Below are 25,578 nucleotides of genomic sequence, written 5' to 3' on the forward strand. Positions count from 1 at the left end.
TTATGTACTGTGTGCTGGACCCTTTCAGAGAGCCCTTTTTTTTATCCCTCTCTAGCTCTGGTATTCAGGATTCCTATCATATTCAGTAAAAGCAATTGACTCACACCATTCATAACACTGTCAATAGAATCAATATACCATTCAACTGTTACATCAATAGACCATTGATACACAATCAATAGGTACATCCTGAACTACAATCAACCACGCTTAAGGCATGCAGATGATTTGGAATCTAAATTGCTCCTTGGTAACACCTTTGGTAACACGAATACAAGAAAGTTTAGCAATACAATCAAAAATATGCAAACAACCTCGTCATTTCGAATGGAGAGGAGCACAGTTGATGTTTCGAGTCCTCATGACCCTTCAACAGAACTAAGTAAAAATAGGAAAGGGGTGAAATATAAGCTGGTTTAAGGGGGGGTGGGGTTTGTTGGGACAAGAAGCCAGTGATAGGTGGAGATAATCAAAAGATGTCACAGACAAAAGGACAAAGAGGTGTTGAAGGTGGTGATATTATCTAAAGGAATGTGCTAATTATGGGTAGAAAGCAGGACAAACAAGGTACAGATAGACCTAGTGGGGGTGGGGTGGGGTGAAGGAATACTAAAAAGGCTAAAAGGTAGAGATAAAACAATGGGTGGCAAACTGGAGGAACAGCACCTCATCTTCCGACTAGGCACTTTACAGCCTTCCGGACTGAATATTGAGTTCAACAATTTTAGATCATGAACTCTCTCCTCCATCCCCACCCCCACCCCCTTTCCGTTTCTTCCCCCTCCTTTTAGTTTTTTCCAATAATTTATATAGATTTTTCTTTTCCCACCTATTTCCATTATTTTTAAATGTATTTCCACCCATTGTTTTATCTCTACCTTTTAGCCTTTTTAGTATTCCTTCACCTCACCCCACCCCACCCCCACTAGGTCTATCTGTACCTTGTTTGTCTTGCTTTCTACCCTTAATTAGCACATTCCTTTAGATAATATCACCACCTTCAACGCCTCTTTGTCCTTTTGTCTGTGACATCTTTAGATTATCTCCACCTATCAATGGCTTCTTGTCCCAACAAACCCCGCCCCCCCACCCCTCCCCTTAAACCAGCTTATATTTCACCCCTTTCCTATTTTTACTTAGTTCTGTTGAAGGGTCATGAGGACTCGAAACGTCAACTGTGCTCTTTTCCGCCAATGCTGCCAGACCTGCTGAGTTTTTCCAGGTATTTCTGTTTCTGTTTTTGTTTTGGATTTCCAGCATCCGCAGTTCTTTGCTTTTATCGTCATTTCGAATTGTCCTTTTCCTGTCTCTTAGCGTTAAACTGTACATTTCCACAGACAGCCTCAATCACTTTAAACTGTTCGGATTTCCATTTTGTCATTCTGAATTGTTCTAACTTCTTACCCTTTGTTCTTTAAATGTCTGGTTTCATGCAACATGTTATTCCTAAACATCATGTGACATCCATTATTTACACCGAACCTAATCAATGCAAACTGTAACCTCCCATTAAAACACAGCCCATCAGTTAACTCTTTGCTGACCAAAAGCCCACACATACATTTATAAAATACAGTACCTAAAATCATAATGCAAGGGAAAATATAAAAAAAAACTAATTTTTCTTATAAAATAGAGTTAAGGTACAGGTAGACACCATGTGCTCTACCTCCAAGACTTAACAACAGAAGAGAGGCGGGCAGGCCATAGAACCATAGAAGCATAGAAAAGTCAGGTGCATAAAGAGGTCATTCAGCCCATCATGTCTGCACCAGGCAAAAAGAGAAAAAAAAAATCTAGCCGCTCATTTTAATCCCAATTTCCAGCACCTAGTCTGTAGCTTTGCAGGTTACAGTACTTCAGATGTAGATCCAGGTGCCTTTTAAATGAGTTGAGCGTTTCAGCCTCAACCACCAGTTTAGGCAGTGAATTCCAGACACCCACCACCCTCTGGGTGAAAATGTTTTTTCTCATGTCCCCTCTAAGCCTTAAATCTATGCTCCCTGGTAATTGACCCCTCAGCTAGGGGAAGAGTGTCCACCTTGACCATCTGATGCCTGGACCTATCAACCAATTTTCCATCTTTGTTGCTATATTTCCACCAATTAACCTATTGTATAATGGCCATGTTAGTAAGGCAGGTCCTTTTAAGGATAAACCAGGACAAGATTCAGAGATTATTGAGAGCAGCTGGTGCTCATTGAAGCCTGTATTTAAGAGTTGGGTTTTCCCCCAGTGTAGCTCTGAAGAAGTCATATGGATTTGAAAAGTTAGTTCTGTTCCTCTCTACACAGATGCTGCCAGATCTGTTGAGTTTCTCCAGCAGTTTCTGTTTTTATCTCAGATTTCCAGTATTTTGCTTTTAATTTGGTGTATAATCCTGGCGATGTTCAGGATGGTTTGAGATGCTAAAATCACAAAAATGTTTGAACCGCATTTCATCACATTCATGGAATGGTGAGATCCTTCAAACTTTATGTTTATGTGGCAGCTCATCCTTTTCTCTTTTTATATGTCCTTCTATAAGCTAATGATTCAATAGTGGAATCTTATCACAGAACAGATGAGGAGAATGACTGTCAACAGTATAAGCTTACAACTTTGTACTTTTTGGCTGATGGAGTGATGGTTTTTTTTTTTGGATTTCACTCAAGATTTTGTTTTGGTCTTTGTGCTCAAATCAAGCATGGATGCCAACTCCTCAAATATTATTTCTATAAAAGTTGCCCCTTGTACTTTTGCCTAAAAAATTGGTCTTGAAATTTTGGCTTTTAAATGGGTTATATTCAGTACATTAACCATATTGCCTTTATCTATGAAACTGGATATCTCTTCAAAAAAAAAACTCCATTAGATATGCTAAACCCTCTTTCTCTCATGCTCTCCCTCTCTCAAGCATGGCACTGCTCCCAAAATGTAATCTAAGCTTCAACTGCATAAAGGTTCTGAAATTTGTCCTCTAGCTTTTCTTCAACTGTTTTTTTTTATATACAAATCAAGAACATAACCACTTGAGGCTGAAGAGAAAGATTGACTAAATGCTGTGAAGTTGTGCAAATGGCACACACTCGGAATGCAAGGCCTGCATAACTGCCAAGAGCCAAAACCTTGGGCTAAAATATCAGATGAGCCAGGGCAAAAAAGAGTATTTAATGAGTACATGTAACAATCCAATTATAAACTTTAATTTAAAAAAAAAATTATTTTGGATATTGAACACTTCATCTGTGGTACTCCCCAAAATAAGTGCACAGAATCTTTCCTAATGAGCATTTGAGTGGCTTGTTTCTATTCTTCCCTCCTTTTACTTGGTGGGTTCTCCTGATGACATTTAGATTGTGTGGGTGTTTTTTTTTTTAACAACAGCAGAACTTCCAGGTAATAGGGAGACACCCAGTGGAGATGGAAAGGGGATGGGGGGAAACAACCTTTCTGCTTTCCTCTTCCTTCCTGTACTTGCAAGAGCCTCAAAAATCAGAGTGCTGGCAAGCCCTCTTAACCCATGCTGTGGTTCCTTTTAATTAGAAATCCTTCCTTTGATGGAATGGATTTGTCATCCCCCTCTCACTTCCTAAATTAGTCAGGGAGCTCAAAGGGACAGCAGAACCTTGGCAAAGCTTCACCCATTAGGAAATAGGGCTGACTCGAAAATGGTCCCACTATTCTGGCAGGCACAAAGTCCACAAGATTCTACCCAAGTGTCTGAGATAGAAGATAGAGGGGGGACAAATACAAAAACCATTAAAAATAGTGATGTAGGTTAATAATTAAGGCCACTGGAAAAGCAAAGCACTGGGTTCATGTCTGGAGGAATTGAACTGAAAAGCTGAGAAATTTTGTTAATCATGTATAGAATCTTGGTTAGACCACACTTAGTATCCCATAGACAGTTCTGATCTCCATCTTTAAAAAAATATATAGAAGCAACGGAGAAGGTGCAATTAATAAGGTGTACTGAAATGAGAGGTTATACCTACCAGAAAAGAACTAGGTTGTGGCTCTTTTCTCTAAAAAAGGGGAAGACTGAGGGGTCACCTGATAGAGATCTTTAAGATTATGAATGAATTTGCTAAGGTACATTTGGAGATGTTTTCACTTGTATGGGAGACCAGAACTAGGGGTCATATATACAAGATAGTCACTAATAAATCCAAGAGGAAATTCGGGAGAAACTTATTTACCCAGATAGAGGTTAGAATTTGGAAATAGCTACCGCAAGGAGTAGTTGAGGTTACTAGTATAGATGTTTTTAGCGGATGCTAGATGGGTACAAGTGAGAAAGGAGTAGAAAAATATGATGAAGAAAGGTGGGGTTTGGATCATGTGAAGCATAAACCCTAGCATGGAACTGTTGGGCCAAATGGCCTGTTTCTGTGCTATAGCTACAATGCAACTATTTAAGTCTTTAGCCATTTATTATTGGTAGTCTTATAGTATGTTCCCCTTCTCTTGCTTCATATATTCCCAATCTATTCAGCTCAGCTTTTCTGCTGTTTTTAGTTTGAGGCAATTGATGAGAAATAGTGTTAGGAAACCTATGACAACCAAAGTGCAAGAACAGGAAGTAAGTGCAAATAGGAAATGCATGCTAGAGACAGACTTTTAATATACTGTATATAAATAAAAATTCAATTCAAAAAAATGTGCAGAGCTATATTGAGAGAAGGGCTATGTATTTTCTCAAGGGCTCCCATTAATTCTAATATCAATGTTTATTATCATGTGGTCAGACTTTTCCACACCACTTTTTTATTGTACATTTTTTGCTTCCCATGCCTTTTAACTAGTGTGTGTAACAGGAAATCATTTGGTCCAAGAGTATAAGATCTTGCTGTCAACACTGCATACTTTAGTTTTCCCATACTTTCTTGACCTCGCTCTGTATAAGATTCTCTTATTCTCTGTTGCTTTACTTGCCTTTCTAATGGTATTCCAATACAAATTTGTTCCCTTGTAGATAGAACCATAGGATGTTACAACACAGAAATAGGCATTGTTGTCTTCCCTACAATTTATGGATTCCGCTTCAAAAACATTCAGGAGCAGTGAATTCCATTTTCTACTGACCCTCTGTTAAGAATTCTTTCTAATTTCTGCTTTAATTCTGTGCTTCATTATCTGAAAATTGCATCTCTAGTTACTGTCTCACCAACCTGTGGAAACAGTATGTCACAATTTAACCTCTCTAACCTTGCAGTTTTCTCTATCGGGTTCATTTATTCAATCTTCTCAGCTTTTGGCTAAAGCCCTAACCATCCAAGTCTCTGCTCATAACTGTAACTCTTTAGTACTGGTCAGACCTTAATAAATCCACGTTGCACCTTTTCCATTTTTTAAATACCCTTTCAATAATGAGTCTAAAAACACTCCACAATACTTGGTACAAGACTTTAGTAACTGTAACCAATGTACCTTTTTTGGCCTTACTCTAATCTTTAGGGAACAAGGCAACAATTTGGGGGGCAAATAGAGAAAATCATTTAAATAGTTAGAGCCATGTTTATTTTCAATGAGCAGGCAGAGTAAGTTAGGCTGTTTCATTTCTAAAATAATTTCTGAAAGGAACCCAGCTGCTATCTTTTGATAAGTTATTAGCAAATCAACCTGTATAAATTTCAAAACCCACAACCTCTACCACAAGAAGGGCAAGGGCAGCAGATGCATGGGCACACCACCACCTGCAAGTTCCCCTCCAAGTCACACGTCATCCTGACATGGAAATATATCACTGTTCCTTCACTGTCACTGGATCAAAATCCTGGAACTTCCTTCCTAATCGTACTATGGGTGTACCTACAACAGACGGACTTCAGCGGTTCAAAGAGGCAGCACACTACCAGCTTCTCAAGGGCAATTAGGGATGGGTAATAAATGCTGGCCTAGCCAGTGATGCCCATATCCCATGAATGAATAAAATATACGTGTAACTAAGAGTTAAATATATAGATTGTTTCCTAATAAACATATGAATGTAAAAATGGCATATTGATTGTTACTAAAATTCCCCCTTAAATAAACTTGGTGGCTTTGCATTAAGAAATAAATCATGATGAAGCTGTGGGATGTTACTAGACTCTAACTATAGAGTGGCATCAAATGTCAAAAAAGTGTTTTATTCTCAAGAAAGTAATTTTGTACCCCACGTTTTAAAAGTGCAGTATTGAGGGAATGCTGCACTGTTGAGGGTGCCATCTTTCATAGGATAGATGGCACAGAAACAGGCCATTCAGCCCAACCAGTCCATGCGTGTTAATGCTCCACTCCAGCTTCCTCCCATCATCTAAATCTACCGTGCTAACCATCTATTCCCTTCTCCCGCAAACGCTTTCCCTTAAATGCATCTATACTATTCCCTTCAACCACTCCCTGTGGGAGCAAGTTCCGCATTTGTACCACTCTGGGTAAAGAAGTTTCTTCTGAATTGCCTATCGTTGGATTCCTGGCTTATATTGATGTTATGCTCTTTCCCCATAAGAGGAAACGTTCTGTTTTTTTCAGATGGGACTTTAAACTGAGGCCCGCGTACCTGCTTGGGGTGGATTTAAAGATCCCATGGCACTATATCAAAGAAGAACAGGGGAGTTCTTCCCTGTGTCTAAGCCAATATTAATCAGAATCGCAAAAAACAGATTATCTGATCATTATCACACTGCTGTTTGTGGGAATTTGCTGTCCGCGTATCCTACATTTTGACAGTGACCACACTTCAAAAAGTGCTCTGACAAAGAGTCATGCGGACTCGAAATGTTAACTTTGTCTCTCTCTCCGCAGATGCTGTCCGACCTGCTGAGCTTTTTCCAGCAATTTTTGCTTTTGTTTGAAAAAGTGCTTTATTGGCAAGGAAGCATTTTTGAAACATCCCAGTGGTCATGAAGAGTAGCATATAAATGCAAATCTCTGGGTTAAAGGTGTTGTCTCTCAGAGGCAGCCCACATTGAGATGGGGCAGGCGCAGCCCAACTCAAGTTTGGCGACAGGCATCTTCCAGGCCCCAACAGGCCCGTGTCACGTGACGTGCTTGTTTCTACTCAAGCTCCAGGTGAACGGACGCCTTGTGCGTAAAGCGCATGCGCCCACTCTTCCCCTCCCCCCTTCTCCCTCCTTCCCACCCTCCCTCCCGCCCCACCCGACATGCGCGGGGGGGGGGGCGGCACGCGCGTCGCGTCGCGTCGCGTCGTTTGGCGTCCGAGGCGAATGGACCGCAGACGTTCACCAATCAGACGGTGGACGTGGCGACGGGAAGCCCGCCCCTGCCGGGCGTCTGACCAATGGGAGAGCGATGGATGGAGGGTGGAGGGGAGGGGAGGGGAGGGGAAGGGGGGGGCAGAACAGATGCTGGTGTCGGTCGGCGGGGGGGGGGTTAGGGAATGGGGAGGGGCGGGGCCCAGACGGCGGGGAGGGCGGGGCTTGCGGGAAGAGCGAGGAGGAGGAGGAGGAGGAGGGAGAAGAAGAAGAAGGAGAACTACGCGCATGGGCATTAAGCTTCCGGCCATCAACGCCGTGGGGGCTTTTGACGGGCGCGGGCGGCGCGTCCCTTCAGTTTAATAACGTCAGCGAAAAGTACAAGCGGGGCGATTGTTGACGGCGCGGACAAGGTTTTAATGTGGCTCTGTGTGTAAATGTGAGGAGGGGAGGAGGAGGAGGAGGGTGGTGGTGAGGGTGGGCGGGGGGGGGGTGGGGTAAGAGAGAGAGAGAGAGAGAGAAAGACAGAGAGAGAGAGAGGGAGGAGGGGGGGGGGAAAAAAAAGAAAAAAAAAACAACCAAAAGAAGAAAAAATAGAGGGAGGAGGAGGAGGGCAAAGAAAAAGGAAATTCATAATATAAATAACAAGAGAGAAGAGAGAGTGTGAGGAAAAAAAAGAATCCCCCTTGAATAAATATTTATATGAAAAGAAATTGTGAATAATCCGATTTATCATGGAGGATAAGAAAGATGAACACGAGTCAGAGATACAGGAACATTGCCCCGAACACTGGTTTTCCAAATGGGAGAGGCAGTGCCTGGCGGAGAGCGAGCAAGAGGAGCAAACCCAGGAGGAGAGGGCGTCGCTAGAGGAAGAGCAGACCCAGCAAAAACTTTGGCATTTATTTCAAAATTCGGCCACCGCCGTCGCCCAGTTATACAAAGGTACAGGACCCGGCGAAGATCCGACCCTTTTTCTACTTTATTATCATTGTGTTTTTTTTTTGTTCTTCTTCTTCTGCTGCTGCTGGGGAGCAAATGAAGGACGAGAGGGGGGGGGGAGGAGAGGGAGAGGGAGACGAGAAGGGAAGGGAGGAGAGGAGGAGAGGAGGAGGGGGGGGAGAGAGAAAGACAAGCAAAAAAAAAAAATCTCTCCTGTTTTGTCGGTGTTTACACCCCCCCCCCCCCCCCAACACACATTGTTAAAAAAATATATATATTTTGTTCAGTTTTTTTTTTGGGGGGGGGGGGGTGTGGGGCAAAGAGACCCAAAGAAAAAACAGTCGCAACCAAAATGGCGAAATCAAACATGGCCGGCGAAGTGTCTCCCTCTCTCTATCCAACAGGGTTGTCCATCTCTTTTTTTTTATATATATATATATAGTGTGTGTGTGTGTGTATGTCTAGGTACTCAAGTTTGCATTTATTGCTCTCCTAATTTTCCCACCCCCTCCCCATCTCTCCTTCCTCTCCCCCCCCCCTTCCACACCAAACCTTATGTGTTTTTGTAGATCGAGTCTGTCAACAACAAGGGCTGTCACTATGGGTCCCGTTTCAAAATGCTGCCTCGGCTGTCACCAATGTGTATAAAGGTAAATTCAAACCCTTTCCTGTTGGCTGCAGTTATTTGTCACTGTGTATGACTTATGACTTTTATTTGGTGGAGGGGGGTGGGGGGTGTTAAACTCTGCACTCTTAATGGGGGATGGACTCTTTTTTTAATGTTTGCATGCCTCCTCCTCCTCCATTAGAAGTACAGTTTAAAAATAATGTAGAGTGATGCTATATAATTTAATTGCAGTTCCTAATAACCACCAGCAGCACATATGTGCCTCAATGAATTATCGGGATTGAAGGTGAAGCATTGAGATTGTTTGAGGCTTGGACGCAGAAGCTTGCTTAATAATTTGTAAAAAAAAAAAAATTCATGTCTGTGTTTTTTCCTTTTTGGTCTGAGTGTAACTTTCAAGAAGTGAACTTAATTTTGTTTATCTTTTTGGATTTTTTGGACTTTTTGAATGGGTTTTACTTTCCTGAATAATTTTACTGAACTGAGATCAGGACCCCCCCTCTCATTCCGGTGTCCCTGGCATGACTCATGGTTTTGGGAAAGCTAATGCAGTCAAAACAAAACTGCTGCAATACATATCCATTCTTGCAACAAGCGTTTGTGAGCCATTTTATCGTGACAGTAGTTCCTTCCAGTTTATTCTTTCTCATTAAGTTAAATTTCTGTTCCGTTTAGTATCTAATGTGCAGCAGTTTGCACTTTCTTCTGTGGGATGATGTGGTTTTTTTATTTGACAGTTTGGGGGAGAATTTCAGTTCAGACGTAATAGCACCTGTACTTTGGTTATATGGATGGCTTTTTTCTCTTGTATAACGTTTGTGTAATTACATGATAAATATTAACCACAATTGTGTGTATAACACAATATATAACACATGCAGAAACATTGATTTTAATTTTCAAGTAGATCTTCCAAGAACATTTAATCTGTTGATTTCATTGCAATGCAATTGTGTTTAAAAAAAAATCATTGGACTTCACATTTTTACACTTTAAATTGTGCAGAGCATTTACTGAGCAATTGTTGAAGTAGAGAGCGATAATAAAGAACTAGGAGCTTCCTGCAATCCTACTAAATTTTGACACTTTCTTAAATTTACTTTTTTAAAAAAAAAATGTCCTATCCTCTCCTGTCAGGTTTCTGAATGCCATTGTTAGGTTAAGTGGGGGTCATTTGTTTCCTGTTATAATGTTCTGCACCATCCTTTACATGGGCTACAAGAGTGTTCTTCTTAATGCTATGCCCATCCTAACAATGCAAAACTCATCAAAGCCTGAAGGGAAATTTGAAAAAGAAAATCAGATGTGTGTCTAACTGCTTCATGCCACAGTGTATTGGAGCACTATGTCCAGCTACATTGTTCAATGGAATCTCTGATTTTACATCTTACACATCTGTTCTTGAGCAACAGAATAATGCATTGTGTGCTTTGTCGTGAAATATTTCTGATCTTACAAAACAATATGTAGTCTGGACATATGAGCACTGCAATGGGTATGTTAAAAAGAAATATACTTGCCAAAATCTGACCAAGATTAGTTCAATATTTCTCAAAAATTTGTTTATTCAGTAATTCAAATTAAGCATTTTGACAAAATGGTGAAGGAAGTGTTAATTTGAATTAACCAACTTCACAATACGAGTGGCAGTCATTTTACAAAAGGAACTCTTTGACTAGCATGTTAGTTTGGATGGGCGAAGATAAGATTAAATTTTTTTGGCATAATTAGCATTTTTTAAAATTGCAGTTGTAGTATTGATGAAACTTTCTTGAGAGTTGGTATGTTCTTTCTTGCTTGACAAGACCTGAGTTATATAGATTTGGTCAAATGCCTAAGTGGAATGTGGTTTTATCTGGACCTTCCAGAAGCATATTTGGGCCAATGAAATTTAGTCAGTTGTGGAAATTTTAAATGTTCTTCTTTTCTGTAGTTTCTACACTGATTTCCAAATTGTTAATAAGACAGTGCAGTTTTAACAAATGTGGATTGGAGCAGAAATGTACTAAAATCTCCAGTGGTAAATATTAGTAACTAACTGGGCTTCCATATCCTGAGATTCAATTTCTTACCTCTGTGCCTTTGGAGCATCTGCTGTATGATCCCCATGTTGCAAATAGTATAATATTGAGAAAGGTTCTTTAATACATTTTCAGTTTTGGGCAGCTCCCATTGAGTGCACACAATTACTTCTGAAATAAACACAATGTGTAAAACTGCCTGAAAAATGGCACTCAGAAGCAGCATTCTTTTTGGTGATCGAAGGAGCTGGATCTTTTTGCATCTCAAGTTAGTTGCGTTTCACATTTCCATCAAATTAGCTTGACTCAAGTGAGCTGTGCACAAAAATTTAAGTGCATGAGATTTTTTAAAAATAAAAATGAGTTTAGTATGAAGTCCTTACTTTTCATAAATTGGTGTCCAGTAACACATTAACCAGTTTTAAATTGCTCATTTTTGTTTAATCTTTGCTTTCCATTTCTTGGCCCACTTGGTAGCCTACCTCCTGAGTCACAAGGCCCACTCCTGAGACTTGAGCACAAAAATCAAGGCTGCCACTCCAGTGCAGTACTGAGGGAGTGCTGCGCTGTCAGGTGCAGTCCTTTGGATGAGATGTTAAACTGAGGATCCTTCTGGATGTAAAAGGATCCTGTGGCACTATTTCAAAGAAGAGCAGGGGAGTCCTCCTGGTGTTCTGGCCAATCTTTAACCCTTAACCAACATCACAAAAACAGATTATCTGCTCATGATCACATTGCTGTTTGTGGGAACTTGCTGTGCACAAATTGGCTGCTGTTTCCCACATTACCACAATGACTACGCTTCAAAAGGTGCTTCATCGGCTGAAAAACACTTTGGGCCGTCCTGAGGTTGTGAAAGGCGCTATTTAAATACAAGTCTTTTGTTTCTTTGAGTCTCAGTATGTAGTGTAGCTGAAATAACCTTGATGTGGTTGTGTTCATTATGTTTAATCAAATGAGATAGAGCCACAAATTTTGAAAATCATGCAAATTTGGTATCAAATTTAATTCCTAAATTCTGTAATGTTGAAAGAATTTGGTCGTAGAAATTAGATTGTGCTGTCTAGAATATTTTTGATTCAGAAATTCCTAGCTATGCTGAGAAATTTGTCACTGTTTTTGTTTCAGAAAGTATTGAAGCTCATCGCCGAAGCTATGACTTAGGAATTCAGGTCGGTTATCAACGACGTAATAAGGATGTATTAGCTTGGGTAAAAAAGAGGAGACGAACCATTCGAAGAGAAGATTTGATCAGCTTCTTATGTGGAAAAGCTCCACCACCACGCAACACCAGAGCTCCCCCTAGACTGACAGTAGTAACCTCTCCCACTAGAGCACCTACAACAGAAACTAGTTCATCTGTAGAGACTGACTTGCAGCCTTTTCGTGAAGCCATTGCACTACATGGTAATTATACTGTTAAGTGGTTAAGCACTTGAGAAAAGTAGATGTGGATTTTTGAGAGCTGCTAGTTCTCTCTTTGACATGCACAGGCTGAATTTCAGCATTGTCAGACAGATTGTATCTCAATTTTGACTACAAAATAGTTTAACCGATGGCATTGTGAAATGTTGCTATATTGTAATCTGGAAATCCAACATAATTCATCAGCTGCTCCTGCATCACGATAAACATTAATTACAATTACAGCCAAAAGAGCTGAATGGGAAATGGATTCAAATGTTGTTTTAAGATTTATGCTTTTAAATGTTGGTAGCACACTGCATTAGATTGCTATCCGGATCCAATGCAAACTCATACAAATGGTACAACTGAGTAAAGAATAATTGAAGATGAGTTGGGCAGCACGTCTGAATTTGTTCATTGACTTTCTGCTATTGTAATTATAGTTATCAGGTCACAGCCAAATGATCCACACGCATACCCTTCTAACTCATTTTTGACCACCTTTTTGTTCACCAAGTTTTTTAGAAAACTTCTAGTGTCTAGAGATGCATAAGGTAGACAAACCACATGCTAATGTCTGTTTTCCATAGCTTGTTTTTCCTGGAGCCAGAGGCTGTAGCTTGATGGACACCACTCTGCATCAAGCATGGCTGAGCAGATATCTCTCATGCTCTTAGGCCTGCCATAGGCATGTTGGAAGGGCTTGCAGCTTTATAATCAACCTGTTTGGCCACATTATGAATGCATCTTCTGTGGCCATCAAGTCCTGAAGTAGAACTCGAATTTGGAGCTTCTTGCTCAGAGACAGGGTTGCTACCCACTAACCACAAGACCTCCCTGTTCATGATATATCCAGGCAAATTAAGTTTTTGCGTCAGGAGGTTTAAATTACAGGTGCTTTGGGTGGATGCAAAGGCCATTCTAGTTTGATGTATAAACAGCCAATGTCAGATTTTTGTGTACTCTTTCCATCCCTCCTCCTCCTCTTGACTCCTCTTCTGGAAAGAGGTGCTCGTATGCTATCTAAAACTGCATTTCCACTGGTGCTTCTGCAATTAGGAGTGTAAGAGATCAGTGTTCTTGAATTGGCTGCTTGTATTGGCATTGGTAAAACCAACACCTTTTATCCTGGGAGCAGAATAGTGGACTCAGATTTTCTTTGGTCATTGAATGCTGTCAAAATAAGGGAGCTGGTTTTAGCCATGTACCCATATGGAGACCCAGCATTCAGAAACTTCTCCTTCAATCCAAACATCAAAGTGCCTCATATGTACCTTGTCATACCACTATTAGTTACTAGCATGGCCTACCTAGTGTATTCCTGGGAACTCTAAATAGAACCAGTTTAGGATGGCTGCCTGATATTCTGTTTAAAAAAAAAAGAGAATAACGTAGTCTTCCCCACCTAATCCAAATACCCGTAACTCTGCAGATTAAAGAAAAAAAATCCCTGTTCATTTATTTGAAAGTGTAAATGTGATGAGTGCACTCTGTTAGGTGTAGGGTTGTGGCCTGTTTCATGCAGTGTTCTCTTAAATCTAGAGTTGATGTAAATTTACTTAGCTCTTTAAGCAATCCAAAGCTGTTGATATGATTGCCTACCCTAATTTGTATACCCCTACACAGGAAGCAAGTTATGTAAAGTCAGTTATCCAATTTGGAGCCTGTGCTAACATTTTATTCAAGTATTTGTGGAGGTTGTACATCATATTGCACAGATTTGACACTATTCGTGACAAAGACAAACACCATCCCAACAAGTTCTCAATTGAGTTCCTCCTTTGATATGCAGTTAGGAATAGTGGAAATTCTAATCTTTTATATTATTTACCCAAAACGATTTGCAGTGGTGATAGCTTCATTTTGTTATTTCAACCTGTATTTTCATAAGAGATATTCAACACTGAATGTTCACATATCTTAATTTCCCTCCCTCTTTTTTTAATCTATCTTTTTGTCTTTCCTTATTTTGTGGGGTAACTTGCATTTTTGTTCCATTGATATCAGTATTGCAGGTGACAACCTTGCATTAGCCTAAATAGTCACTGCTCTAAATGAATAGATCAAAAGCTTTTTCTGCCTTGTATGCTAAAAACCTGCTAAATGGTTTAATACTTAATGCTGAGATGAGTTTTGGACTGTTTATCCAAGACCGCATGTTTCCATTTCTGAAACTTCGCTCCTGTCTCAGCTCATAGGCTGCTGGAACCCTGTTTCAAGCCTTTATTGCCTTTAGACTTGACTATTCCAATGCAATCCTGGCCAGCCTCCCACACTCTAAACTTGAGGTTGTTTTAAACTCTGCTGCTCATGTTTTTACTCACACCAAGTTCTGTTCACCAATCACCATATGTTCACTGACCTACATTGGCTCCTGGTTAAGCAATACCTTAATTTTGAAATTCTCTAAATTTCAGTTTTCAAATCCCTTCATGGCCTGACCTCTTCCTATCTTTGTAATCTCCAGCCCCACGGCCCTCCAATACATCAGTGCTCACCCAGTTTTGATTTCTTGAGCATCTCCGATTTTAATCGCTCCACCATTGGTTACCCGTACTTTCAGCTGCCTAGGCTGTAAGCTTTTGAATTCCCTCATGAAAATTCTCAGCCTCTCTACCTCTCCTCAAAACCTGCCTCTCTAACCAAACTTGTGAGCTGTTGGCCATCTGCCCTAATTTTGCCTTTTGTGACTCGGTGTCAGATTTTGCTTTACAACAATCTCGGATGCACCTTGGGATATTTTATTACGTTAAAGGTGCTATGGTTCTGCCCAGGCTGCAATGCTGCATGATTAGAATGTGAATCATCCTGGTTTTTTTAGGCATTTGCATGTTTGGTATTGGTATATAAAAAATTATTGAGAAAATGTCAGCAACAGCCTCTTTGGGAATACAGGCCAGCTAGCTATGAAGTGTGCTCGGCAGCATGAGGGAGCTGAATCAATATTCTTGGTGGTGTACCATATGTGGGCTTGTGAATGCATTCTTATTAATTACTACCGCTGTAATTTTCTCCAAGCCTTTGAGATCTGCGCTCCTCCAATTCTAACCTCGTGTACATCTCCTGATTTTAATTACTCTGTCATTGGCGACTGTGCCTTTCGCTGCTCTCACCCTAAACCTGTCTGCCTTGCTACCTCTCTTTTAAGATGTTCCTTTAATGCGTACTTCTTTGACCAAGCTTTTAGTCATTTGCTCAAGTGTCGCCTTAAATGACTAGGTGTCAAATTTTGTTTCGTAATGTTTGTGAAGTGCCTTGAGACATTTTATTACATTAAAGGTATTATATGCACAAGTTGTTGTTGTTGTAATGATTCAGGCTATCACTACTTAGAGGCTGAGCTCCTGACCCATGCCCCACCCCCTTTATTGTTGCCATCACTTGAGGGGGGGGCGGGGAAATGGAAGAGAGAATGAACAAATCGGTGGGACAAGATATAAAGACCTTAATCATGAGTAGCTGGTGCAGATAGTAAGATTCCACTTTTGGTATTTATTTTAGATTCTGTGTAATTTTCAGTAAAATTCAGCAGTTTTTTGTTGTAACCCTTAATTTCCTGCTTATTGACAATATTTGTTTTGCGTTCCTTACCCTTTTCTGAATTGTGTTCATATGAGGTTAATTCAAACCTCGGGAGAGATGGGTAGATGTGAACTGCAGCACTGAGCTTAATAAGGCGATGGAGGGAACAGGTAGGCTGATGCATGGTGGCTGTTAATTGTTAGGTCACGTCTTTAATGCCTGACCAGACAAATTGTGCAATTTATCTTTGGAGGCTGGGAGACAAATGTGTAAAGGAATAAAATGGCCACAGTTTGTATTTGAGCAACTTGTTTGACACATCAGTTTTGAAGCTATTACCCAATTGCATTGGGGAAGTTTGCCTGAGAGCTGTTTCCTAGAAACTTCATAAACTGATACTAGTAACTGGGGCAGAACAGAAAATGTCATTGCAGCATTGCTTTTGTGTTGCAGGAGCAGTACTGTATGTAGTGTATATTTCAGTAATTTGGGTCGAGCATAAATTATCTTTTCACAATTGATTCTGAATTGAATCTTTAATAGATTCTTAGCCTCTGCTAATTTAGGTGGAAGAGCTTTGTGTAGTCCTTGTCAATTTAATTTGAATTTTTAAGATGAAATATATGAAGCAACCAAGTATGGTTGGTCTGATTTTTAATAATTGGAAAAATGCTGAGAAAGTGCTAGTGTTATTGATGTGGTAGAGAGTTATGGGAAGAACTTGAAAGATTTTGACAAGTTTTTAAATCACATGAAAACCATTTCAGGTTGTCAAGGGATTGCTTTGAAGAGTGCGGACACTATTTCTATGCAAGGTTATATTTGATATGTTGTCACTTGGCAGGTACTGTTTTGGGTTGCAAATTGTGTGGTAATGGAGGGCTGTATTTAAGCACTCAATTCAGAAGTTAAAATGGTTTTTCTTGTGAAATTCACTATTAACAAAACCACTGGACATGGTGGTTTCTGCTATCAACACAGGTTTAAATGTATCTTTGTTTCATAAAATGGTGCAGCCTTGCCCAAAGGTATTTGCTGTGTTGAGACCGAAGCTTGTAAGAATGCTTGACTTCCAACTTAATCACTCCATTTGGAAAGAAGCTTCAAATCTTGGGGTTCAAATTCTCCCAAGAACACCCCCCCAGTAACTTGTTAGAGAGGAAGTTTGAGGAAAAACTGTTTTATCGAGCATAAGGCATAATTGTGCTACTTAAGGATTGCTGAGCAGCTTGCTACTTGGATTTAACCTAAGAGTTTAGGTAAAGTCTAAGTATTTACAGTAGTGTGTACAGACATGTCTGTGTTTGCTTTCAGTGGGGGAATCCATTCATTTTCTCCCCAGCCCTATGTGGATTAGATCTTGTTCCCAGGATACCTCCATAATTCTGCACTGACCATTGAACTGGTTATGATCCTCGATGCTGCCTCTTTGCATCAAAGCTGAATTCAAGACAGTGCTTGAATCTTTACCTCAGTATTTGGTGGTGCACCAATTAGTGATTCATTGTAAACACCAACTCAGTTCGTTTAACTCCCTTAACCAGATTTTTATGGAATTGATTGGAACATATAAGATCTTGAGGAACCTTGACAGGGTGGATGTGGAAAGGATGCTTTCTCTCGTGGGAGAATCTCTGTTCAGGTGTCACCGTTTAAATGGGCAGCCCCTTATTTTTAAGGTAGAAATGAGCAAAATTGTTTTGAGGGTTGAGTATCTTTGGAACTCTCTTCCTCAAAAGGCAGTGGAAGCAGCATCTTTGAATATTTTTAAGGCAGAGGTAAATAGATTCTTTTAAGTAAAAAGGTGAAGGTTATAGGGGGTAGGCGGTAATGTGGAGAGATCAGATCAGCTACGATCTTATTGCATGGCGGAGCAGGCTCAGAACCAAGTGCCCTACTCCTAATTCGTATGTTTGTATTGATTTTTTGCCCCACTGGTTCTGAAAATTAGTTTTATTTGGGTGTTGAATTTGCCCAGGATATTTAATTACTGGTAAATGACAGTGTTGTTTACCAGTTGTTTCCAATACTTATGTTTGAGATGATAGCTATTTGTTTATGCTTACGTTATAAATTTGCTTGACGCCAATTTCGTAACTGTTATTGGATGTCCGAGATATCTGTGCTCATCTGATTCTGGCCTCTTGAGCACCCCAGTTTTAATGGCTCAACCATCGGTGGCCGTGCCTTCAGTTGCCTAGCCCCCAAAGCTCTGGAATTTCCTCCCTAAACCTCTTCCTCACTTTCCTCCTTTAAAACAGTCCTTAAAATCTACCTCTTTGACCAAATTTTTGCTCATCTAACCTAATATCTCCTTATGTGGGTCAGTGTCGCACTAGTTCTGTAATGCTGCTGTGAACTGCCTTGGGATGTTTCATTATATTAAAGGTGATGTGTGTGTATGTGTGTATATATATATATATATTTTACATATATATTAAAGTTGTTGAGATTGACTTTTTACCACATGCACTTTATAGGAACCATAGCCTCTCTGGTATGTTGTTAAAGTGACAGGTGCAACCTTCAATGTTGAATTACATGTGGCTATTTGACTGAGAGCATCTTAAGAGTTCAGTCGTTATGTCTGACATCCACATACTTGCAGTAAAGGCCGTTTGATTGCAGCCAGGGGCAGGAACTTTGGTGCTCTCTCTGCAGTTCGTATCTCTCCCCTTTTGGCTCTCCTCCCTCACTCATGAATGAGGTCAGGAGTAATGCCTCTTTGTTTTTTGTGGCTTTTATTCCTTGGATCAATTCATCGAGTCATTGACGAAGAAACCCTTGTGAAATACTGTAATGGTATTTTTCAGCTAAGAGAAGCTTTGACCAAGGTACCATTAACTTGTTTTAGTCACTTACGATGCTGCCCAGTGTTAAACAGGCTGCCAACATTCACTGGTATATACATTAAAAAAATGGCTGCTTGGCTATGATGTTAGAGGGAGTTATAGCTCCTTTCACTGTCTGCATCAGTATTCCAAACAAAATGATGGTAGTTTTGAACCAGTTTTTTTTTTCTCTCACTGTTGACTTCTGAAGACGAGCTTTGTGAGGAACAGTTCCACGGGTTTTGTTTGGCTGAGGTAATTCAGCCATGTGGGCGTTCTTTGTGTGAACTTGGAAACTGAGCATTCATAGGTTATTTTATCATCAGGGAGTGCCAAGTTGAATATTTGCACATCAGTTTTAGGCACATGTTACTGTTACATCTTCAACTGGAATAATGGAAAGATTTGTATGCGGCCTTTACATTTATAACCTATTATGTACCAATTAAATTTGCTAAAAATTCTGTTCCAATGTCAGCTATTTTGGGTGGATTTTTACTTGGCTTATTGGATCATTCAGTAATGGGAAACATATTCAGCTTAATGGTCACATTAGCCTAAATGGTGTTGGCTTTTCATGAGATTTAATTGTGTTTAGAAGTTCTGCTAGTTTCATGTATGCCTTTTCACTATTGCAACAAGGTGATTCTATATGAAATGTCCACTCCCATTACAGTTTCAAGCAGATGGTTAAAAGGAAAGAATTGAATACATGGTTGTGACTGTTGAAATTAATGTTAGTATGCAATTTCTCTGGCCAATATTTTACTGTTACACTCCCTTGCTTCCACTGCTCTGCTCCTTTCTCCCTAACACCCCCTCTCAACGCCCTAACACCCCCTCCTCCCACCCTGTCTGTTTTCTGCTGGTCGTTTGTTATTCTCTGAGCCTTAATGTTGACTGTTGTCCCCCTCATTCAGGCAATATGGCAACACAACCTGAGCTGATCCTATTCTCACCCCTAACATGCACTCTCAGCAATGATTGCTAAATCGCAATCAGGAGTAAGAACTCTAGCCAAATGTTTCTCCCTGTTCGTTTTGTAATGCATGGGCTCTGATTACCACTCTGAGATTGGTTTGCAGCACTGAAAGGGATTGAACCTGGGAACTTGTTCGGCTTTTTATGGGTAAAACGCAGCCATTGGAGGAGACCCTACTTTACATTTCAATGAATTATTTTAGTTATCATTGGATCTTTGATTCTGACACCAAGGTAGTTCATTCGCCGGATTGAATGAAGGTTGTTCACGTTGCCGTTTATAAGTTATCAAACACTATTTGCTCTTGGGAAGGTACTATTGATGCATTGGTCATCTCAGACCTGATTTAAATTTTGGTGAGAACTGTGTTGTTTTGACAGGCTTCTGATGAACAATATGTGCAATATTGCTGCATCAGCAGTTACTCTGAACCCATCTACTCGTTGGCCTGAACGATTAAATGGGAGTAACTGTGTCTTCAAGATGTCTTTGTGAGTACTGTAAAGCTGGTAGCTTCTTAAAGTGGATTGGCAAAATAAGTGGAATTTGGTCAGTGAACTGCGTCAGAACCATTGCTATTTAAACTGACGATTCTTAATGCTTTGCTTTTTTTGTCTCCACAGGTCTTAGTGGGGCAATGGCTAGTATAAGTGTACGCTCAAGTACTCCAGGGTCTCCCACTCATGTAAGTGGTAGCTCCAACACTTCTCGCAGGAGAAATGGACTCCATGACGTGGATTTGAACACTTTCATATCAGAAGAAATGGCGCTCCACTTGGACAATGGTGGCACTAGGAAGCGTACCTCAGCCCAGTGTACTGATGTCATCACAGACTCCCCAACGCACAAGCGCAATCGAATGCTTTGAACTTTTATATGGTCGCTGTGCTACTTGAAAGCCACTTGATACTCGACACTTTCTTGAATGGAAATGGAGGGCCATCATAACTTGTTTGATTGTGAAAGTACAAGTGAATTCAATAATGATTGCCATAAAGGAAGTTCTAACTAATGCAGTAGATGCCTCTTGTAATTATGGCTTTCCCAATACTGGTCTTGTGACAGAGGACATCCAACCATTTGTGTAGTAGTTAGCAAGATCATCATAGGTAAACACATTAGATTCCAAGCTAAAGTGACCTTAACTTGTTTCCTTTTAAAAGGAAGGGGAATATTGGATGTTAATTTGGTTAAAACTGTTAATTGCCCTTTTTATTTCCTTCTGTGTTGACTGTCTGCTTCAACAGTATTGCCAGTATATCACTGATAGTCTATGTTAAAATGGCATCTTCTGTCAAATCTGCAGACTTCCATTTTACAGCACTGTACTAAGACAGTACTGGTTTTTGTATAGTGCAAACATAAGTTGTATCAATATTGGACTATTTTTAGTTAAACTCAAGCAGCTGCTAATTCTGTGGATTGTGGAAATGGTGCTATGATGGTCATGCAATTAATACTAAATATCAAATCAACATAAAGATCTTTATTGGATTCACTTCTTGTGTTTTAGTGTTGCAAAAATTACAACAATAATATTGACTTTCCCATAAAAATTCTAAAAAATACTCTTATGTTTAAATATATAAATATATATAAATATATGTAATGTATATACTAAGCATTTGGATGCTGGTATAGTACTCGTGCTACATAATGTAAATAAAATGTGCACACCAAACCCTGGAGTGGATATCCGAAATTAGAATTGCATCATGGTCAGTTTAAACATTTCCTTCACATAGTGGAGCTGGTCCAGTCAGTCAGGTAGTTCGTGGGACAGAGTCTTTGACAGTGGGTAAAAAAAATTACAACTTGCTCAGTTATTTGTGGCCTGCTCACTTTCAAAAATTGTCTACAGTAGTCTGTTAAAGGAAGTGAACTGTTTTTCGTATGAAGATATGTTTGTGTAAACATACTTGCATAAACCTGGTGAATTGCTTTTCAAACCAGTTTATCACAAAATAGTTTATTTCTGTAACCTCTGCTTGCATTTTTGTGAAGCGATGTTTGAAAAAGGATACTTTAGCCTTAAAGTCTCTTTTGGAGGAATTTTAACTTGTGAATTTACACTGTGGTAAGCAGGCTTAGCAAAAAAACCTTTTGCTATCTACCCTAATTTTAATGGAGCAACCCTTGCTTCAGCTAATTTACTTTTTGATAAAAAGAATTCCACAACTGAAGGTCACTACATAATCCAACAACTTGCACAGAAACTTAAGAGCTGTTGTACACACACACTAACTCGAGCAATTTTGCCCATTTGCACATGCAAATGCATCTCCTGGCAACTATTTTGAGTTGTCTTGTTTTCTCACTGGGAAACCTATGCAAAGTGCAATTTAACTGTTTTAAGAAATACTAAGTGGGGGAGGTTGGGGGGGTTGTTGCCTGTTACATTCACCTGTTTACTGGCAGTAGGTGATCCAGCCACCCTAAAAGATGGCTTTTTTTCCAGCCAGAAGCAGTTGGGGTATGCTGCAAGTCACTTTTTTTTTCCTTTATACAATAGAAGTATAATTTTTAGGTAGTTTAATTACCTTCCGCCTACAATTCCCTCCTCTTTCCCCATTCACTGCCCTCAAGCCAAGTATAGGTCATATTAGTAAGTATTAAAATATAGCTTCATAGTTGGTTGCTGGAGAAGCTTTATTTAAAAAAAAATCAATCTTTGAAAGTGCATGAAGGACATCTGATACAGAAATTCTTGCAAAAATCCACATGGTGAGAACTCTGGGTACATCTGTAAACACTGGCGACCTATACGAAATTTTAACAGTTTACTTTCTTGGATACTGGGCTAATTTTGAAATTGGTAGTGCTGGGAACTGTCATATGATCAGTTTGACTGATTTTAGGCAAAATGTGGAGTTTAAGATGTATTAAGTTGTGTGGGGGGTGGGGGAGGGTGGGGCATGTAAAATAAACTTGCTCATGCTACAGTTTCAGAGAAAACACCTTTTGAACCAGCATGTTTTTCTGTGGGGGTGGGGAGGATGAGCATTGAGTTTGAGGAACATTTTGGGGGGAGGGGGGGGAAGAAACTTGTGTGCATTCTAAAAGTCAAAATAAGGCTTTCAGCAAACTTTGCACTAACAGATTTTCAGTTTACAGTGACTGACATTTGCATGTGTACTTTCTTCTCATCACGTTATTACCATAAGCCCCTCTTGCTCTTTTGCAGGAGTTTATTTTTGCCACTTTTCTAGCTTCATGTATAATGTAAATCAAGGTAGGGATAGACCACCACCACCGAGGCGATTGATAAAATTCCATAGAATGTTTTGATAAAATTGAATTTTAATAGTGTGCTGAAAAGGTATTGCCTAATGCCTTGATGGTGTAAAGCCACTTGGATGGCTTTCTAAGTTGCACGCTGTTTGTTTTTCTTGTTAAGTCGTATTTTCATTTGGTGGAAACCACTGTTATCTGTAATTGCCATTTCAAGAATAGGTAGCACTTAATTTTTAATGAGTAAAACTGTACCAAACTGTTATTTCATCTAACTGTAGCGTGCACTTGGAGAAAGAATAAACACCATGCAAATCAGACATTGCCTTTTTCAATCGCACTTGTCTACTTGGAATTGATTTTAAAATTGCTTCGTTTTAGGAGTAAATTTTCTGTCTGCCTTCCCCTCCAATTCCCTCCCCTCGAGTTGCACTTCAGTTTTGTGGAGGAGAAATTAATAAATTCAGATTGGAAAAGAAATGTTCTACCTACACTTATCTGTGGAGAAATTAGGGTCACTTGATCTTTTCAATGCAGCTCTGAGATGGCCGAATTTTTTGCCAGTTGGTTTCAAATATTGTAAGCTTGTAGCTCTTGCGTTACAGAAATTAACAAGTTTTGGTTTCCTTTTCTTGTCCTTTTTCATTTTCTTCTTATGTAAGTGTGGGCATTGCAGCAAAGTCAGTTGATGGTGCACCATGTCTCTTTAAGTGCATGATACTGGTACCAATTAGTGTTCAGGCATAAGTTAGGTAGCTTTCAAAATGTGCAGCGTTTGCCATGTAATATATTTTAATTTTAAACAATGAACATGAAGTCAAAAGCTTTTGATTGAAAATATAATTTTTTCCCCCCCTGTTTTGTAGCCAAAATGCTAGCTTATAAGGTTGAATGGAGATTTTGGCCTCTTTCAGACCCCAAACTGTTTTACTTAATACACTCAAACAGCCCATCATTGAATACTACTGTACTTTTGGAGTGTCTGATTTTAAGTATGATGGTAATAAAGAGCTATGAATTGTATTATGCGTCCAGTTTGCCTGACAGTGTTTCAGCCAGTAGATTATAGTTGCTTTCTGTGCTAGTTTCTGGTATTACTGCTGAATAACGATCAGTTCAGTATTTGTTGTTTGATTGTATTTTCCCTGTATAAAAGTTATTTCCTGTGAAGTTGGTTCCCTTTGACAAGCATAGCTCTCTTAACTGGAGAATGGAACAATGCAAAACCATAAATAATCTGTCTAGATCCTCTCCGACAGGGTTTGAATAAGGAGGTGAAGGATTTCTGCCAGCATCTCCCTGTCCTTTTAAATTTAAAAACTTAGAGATTTATAAAATTATTTTTCTGGAGCAAAACTTGGACAGTGGAATTCAAACAGGAAGCAGTAGGATAGGTACGAAATGCAGCTGTGTAACTGTTCTAACCTTGTTAAAATGGAACACTTGAGTATCACATTTAAATGTCTTTACATTGCTTCAAAGACTGCATCAGTTTGCCCCTATAACCTGCTACTTTGGTCTCATTGGGTCATGCAACTGGTTGTGAAGGTTGACACATCATCCACTCCCAGACCAATTCCATTGTTATGTTGAGCTGTCAGGACATGTGTGCAGTAAGTTAAGGATGATTGTTTTTTCCTGCTTGTGGAGGGATTATTATTGGCCTCAACACCTCCCCATTGGCATGAGGACTCGAAAACACCAAGATTTGTTTCTGTAAAATTTGTACAGACAGTTCATACAGGATATTGCACAGATCAGGTGCTTTATACAGTTTGTGTAAAAGACCTATATAACCTGAATGCTACATCAATCTCTGCATATTGTTGATTGGTGCATGGTGCCAATTAATCTGTAGATTATCATTTGCCTGCAATGCAGAACACATGCAATGTAGTTAGTTGAGCAATTAACTGTAGTAAATTATTCCGGTGCAGTGTAATGGTTTCTGCATCATAGGAGTGACAAGACTGTTTGATACGAACACTTCCTGCAAAACATTAGTCACATTAATGTGAAACTTAATTTATGGAATTCCTAACAGCTGCATCATGTGCTTGTGTAGAAACAAATATCTGCATGAGTATTCTATCTTTGTAACTTCCTGCCTATCCTCACCACATCATGCATCATTCTCGGGTCTCCTGACAAACACATCTTATAACCAATTGGTAACTAGGTACAGTTTAGACTAAGCGTTTTGGATCAAATAGTGGACTATTGCGTTGACTTTTAGTAAGCAAGTGGTATTTTTGAGTTCAGTGAAACATTGTATTTTAGGACGCATATAATTTGTTCTTTGATTTGGAGCAGGCATTAAGATCAAGGGACTGACTAGAGTTTGGCTTTATTGATGCCTTGTACTGAGATTGCTGCAAAATAGTCCTGGCTATATTACTTATAGTACTGATGTAATGCTTTTGTTATGGATGAGAGCCAGGGTGTAAAGTCATATTGGTAACAGGATCCTAGTTTCTTGCAACTGGTTTTAAGTTTTTCTGCTTGCTCACAGTAAAGATGAAGACTGGTCAATCTTACCAGAGCTTTTATTTTGCTCTGACTAGATGCCTTAGAGTGACTCTCCCTCCTATTTTTTTCTTACAGACTGGAGACACACCTGGCCTCCTTTCATTATCTTGTCATAATTTGATGACTGACTGTGCAAATTAATTTGCAGAGGATTCTATCTGTCGTTTTGGGACAGTTCATTACGAATGCCAAGTGACATTACTTGCAAATTAAATTGGGCAACAGTTTCTTTTGCAATTCCCCCTATGTAAATAATGGCAAAAGAGGTTTATGTATCTAAACTAAAATGTGAAAAAACAAATAT

General features: G+C 39.6%; 1 protein-coding gene across 1 annotated transcript; it reads left to right on the plus strand.

Moving 5' to 3' along the window:
• Positions 1-7,686: 7,686 nt before the first annotated feature.
• hapstr1a (HUWE1 associated protein modifying stress responses a) lies at positions 7,687-23,063 on the plus strand. Its single transcript, XM_078559023.1, has 4 exons — positions 7,687-8,126; positions 8,693-8,773; positions 11,901-12,179; positions 20,138-23,063. Exons 1-4 carry the CDS (start codon positions 7,916-7,918, stop codon positions 20,380-20,382), a joined length of 816 nt encoding a protein of 271 aa, XP_078415149.1. The 5' UTR covers positions 7,687-7,915; the 3' UTR covers positions 20,383-23,063.
• The last annotated feature ends 2,515 nt before the right edge of the window (positions 23,064-25,578 follow it).

The sequence above is a fragment of the Cetorhinus maximus genome, chromosome 15, assembly GCF_964194155.1.
Source record: "Cetorhinus maximus chromosome 15, sCetMax3.hap1.1, whole genome shotgun sequence".
Lineage (NCBI taxonomy): Eukaryota > Metazoa > Chordata > Chondrichthyes > Lamniformes > Cetorhinidae > Cetorhinus > Cetorhinus maximus.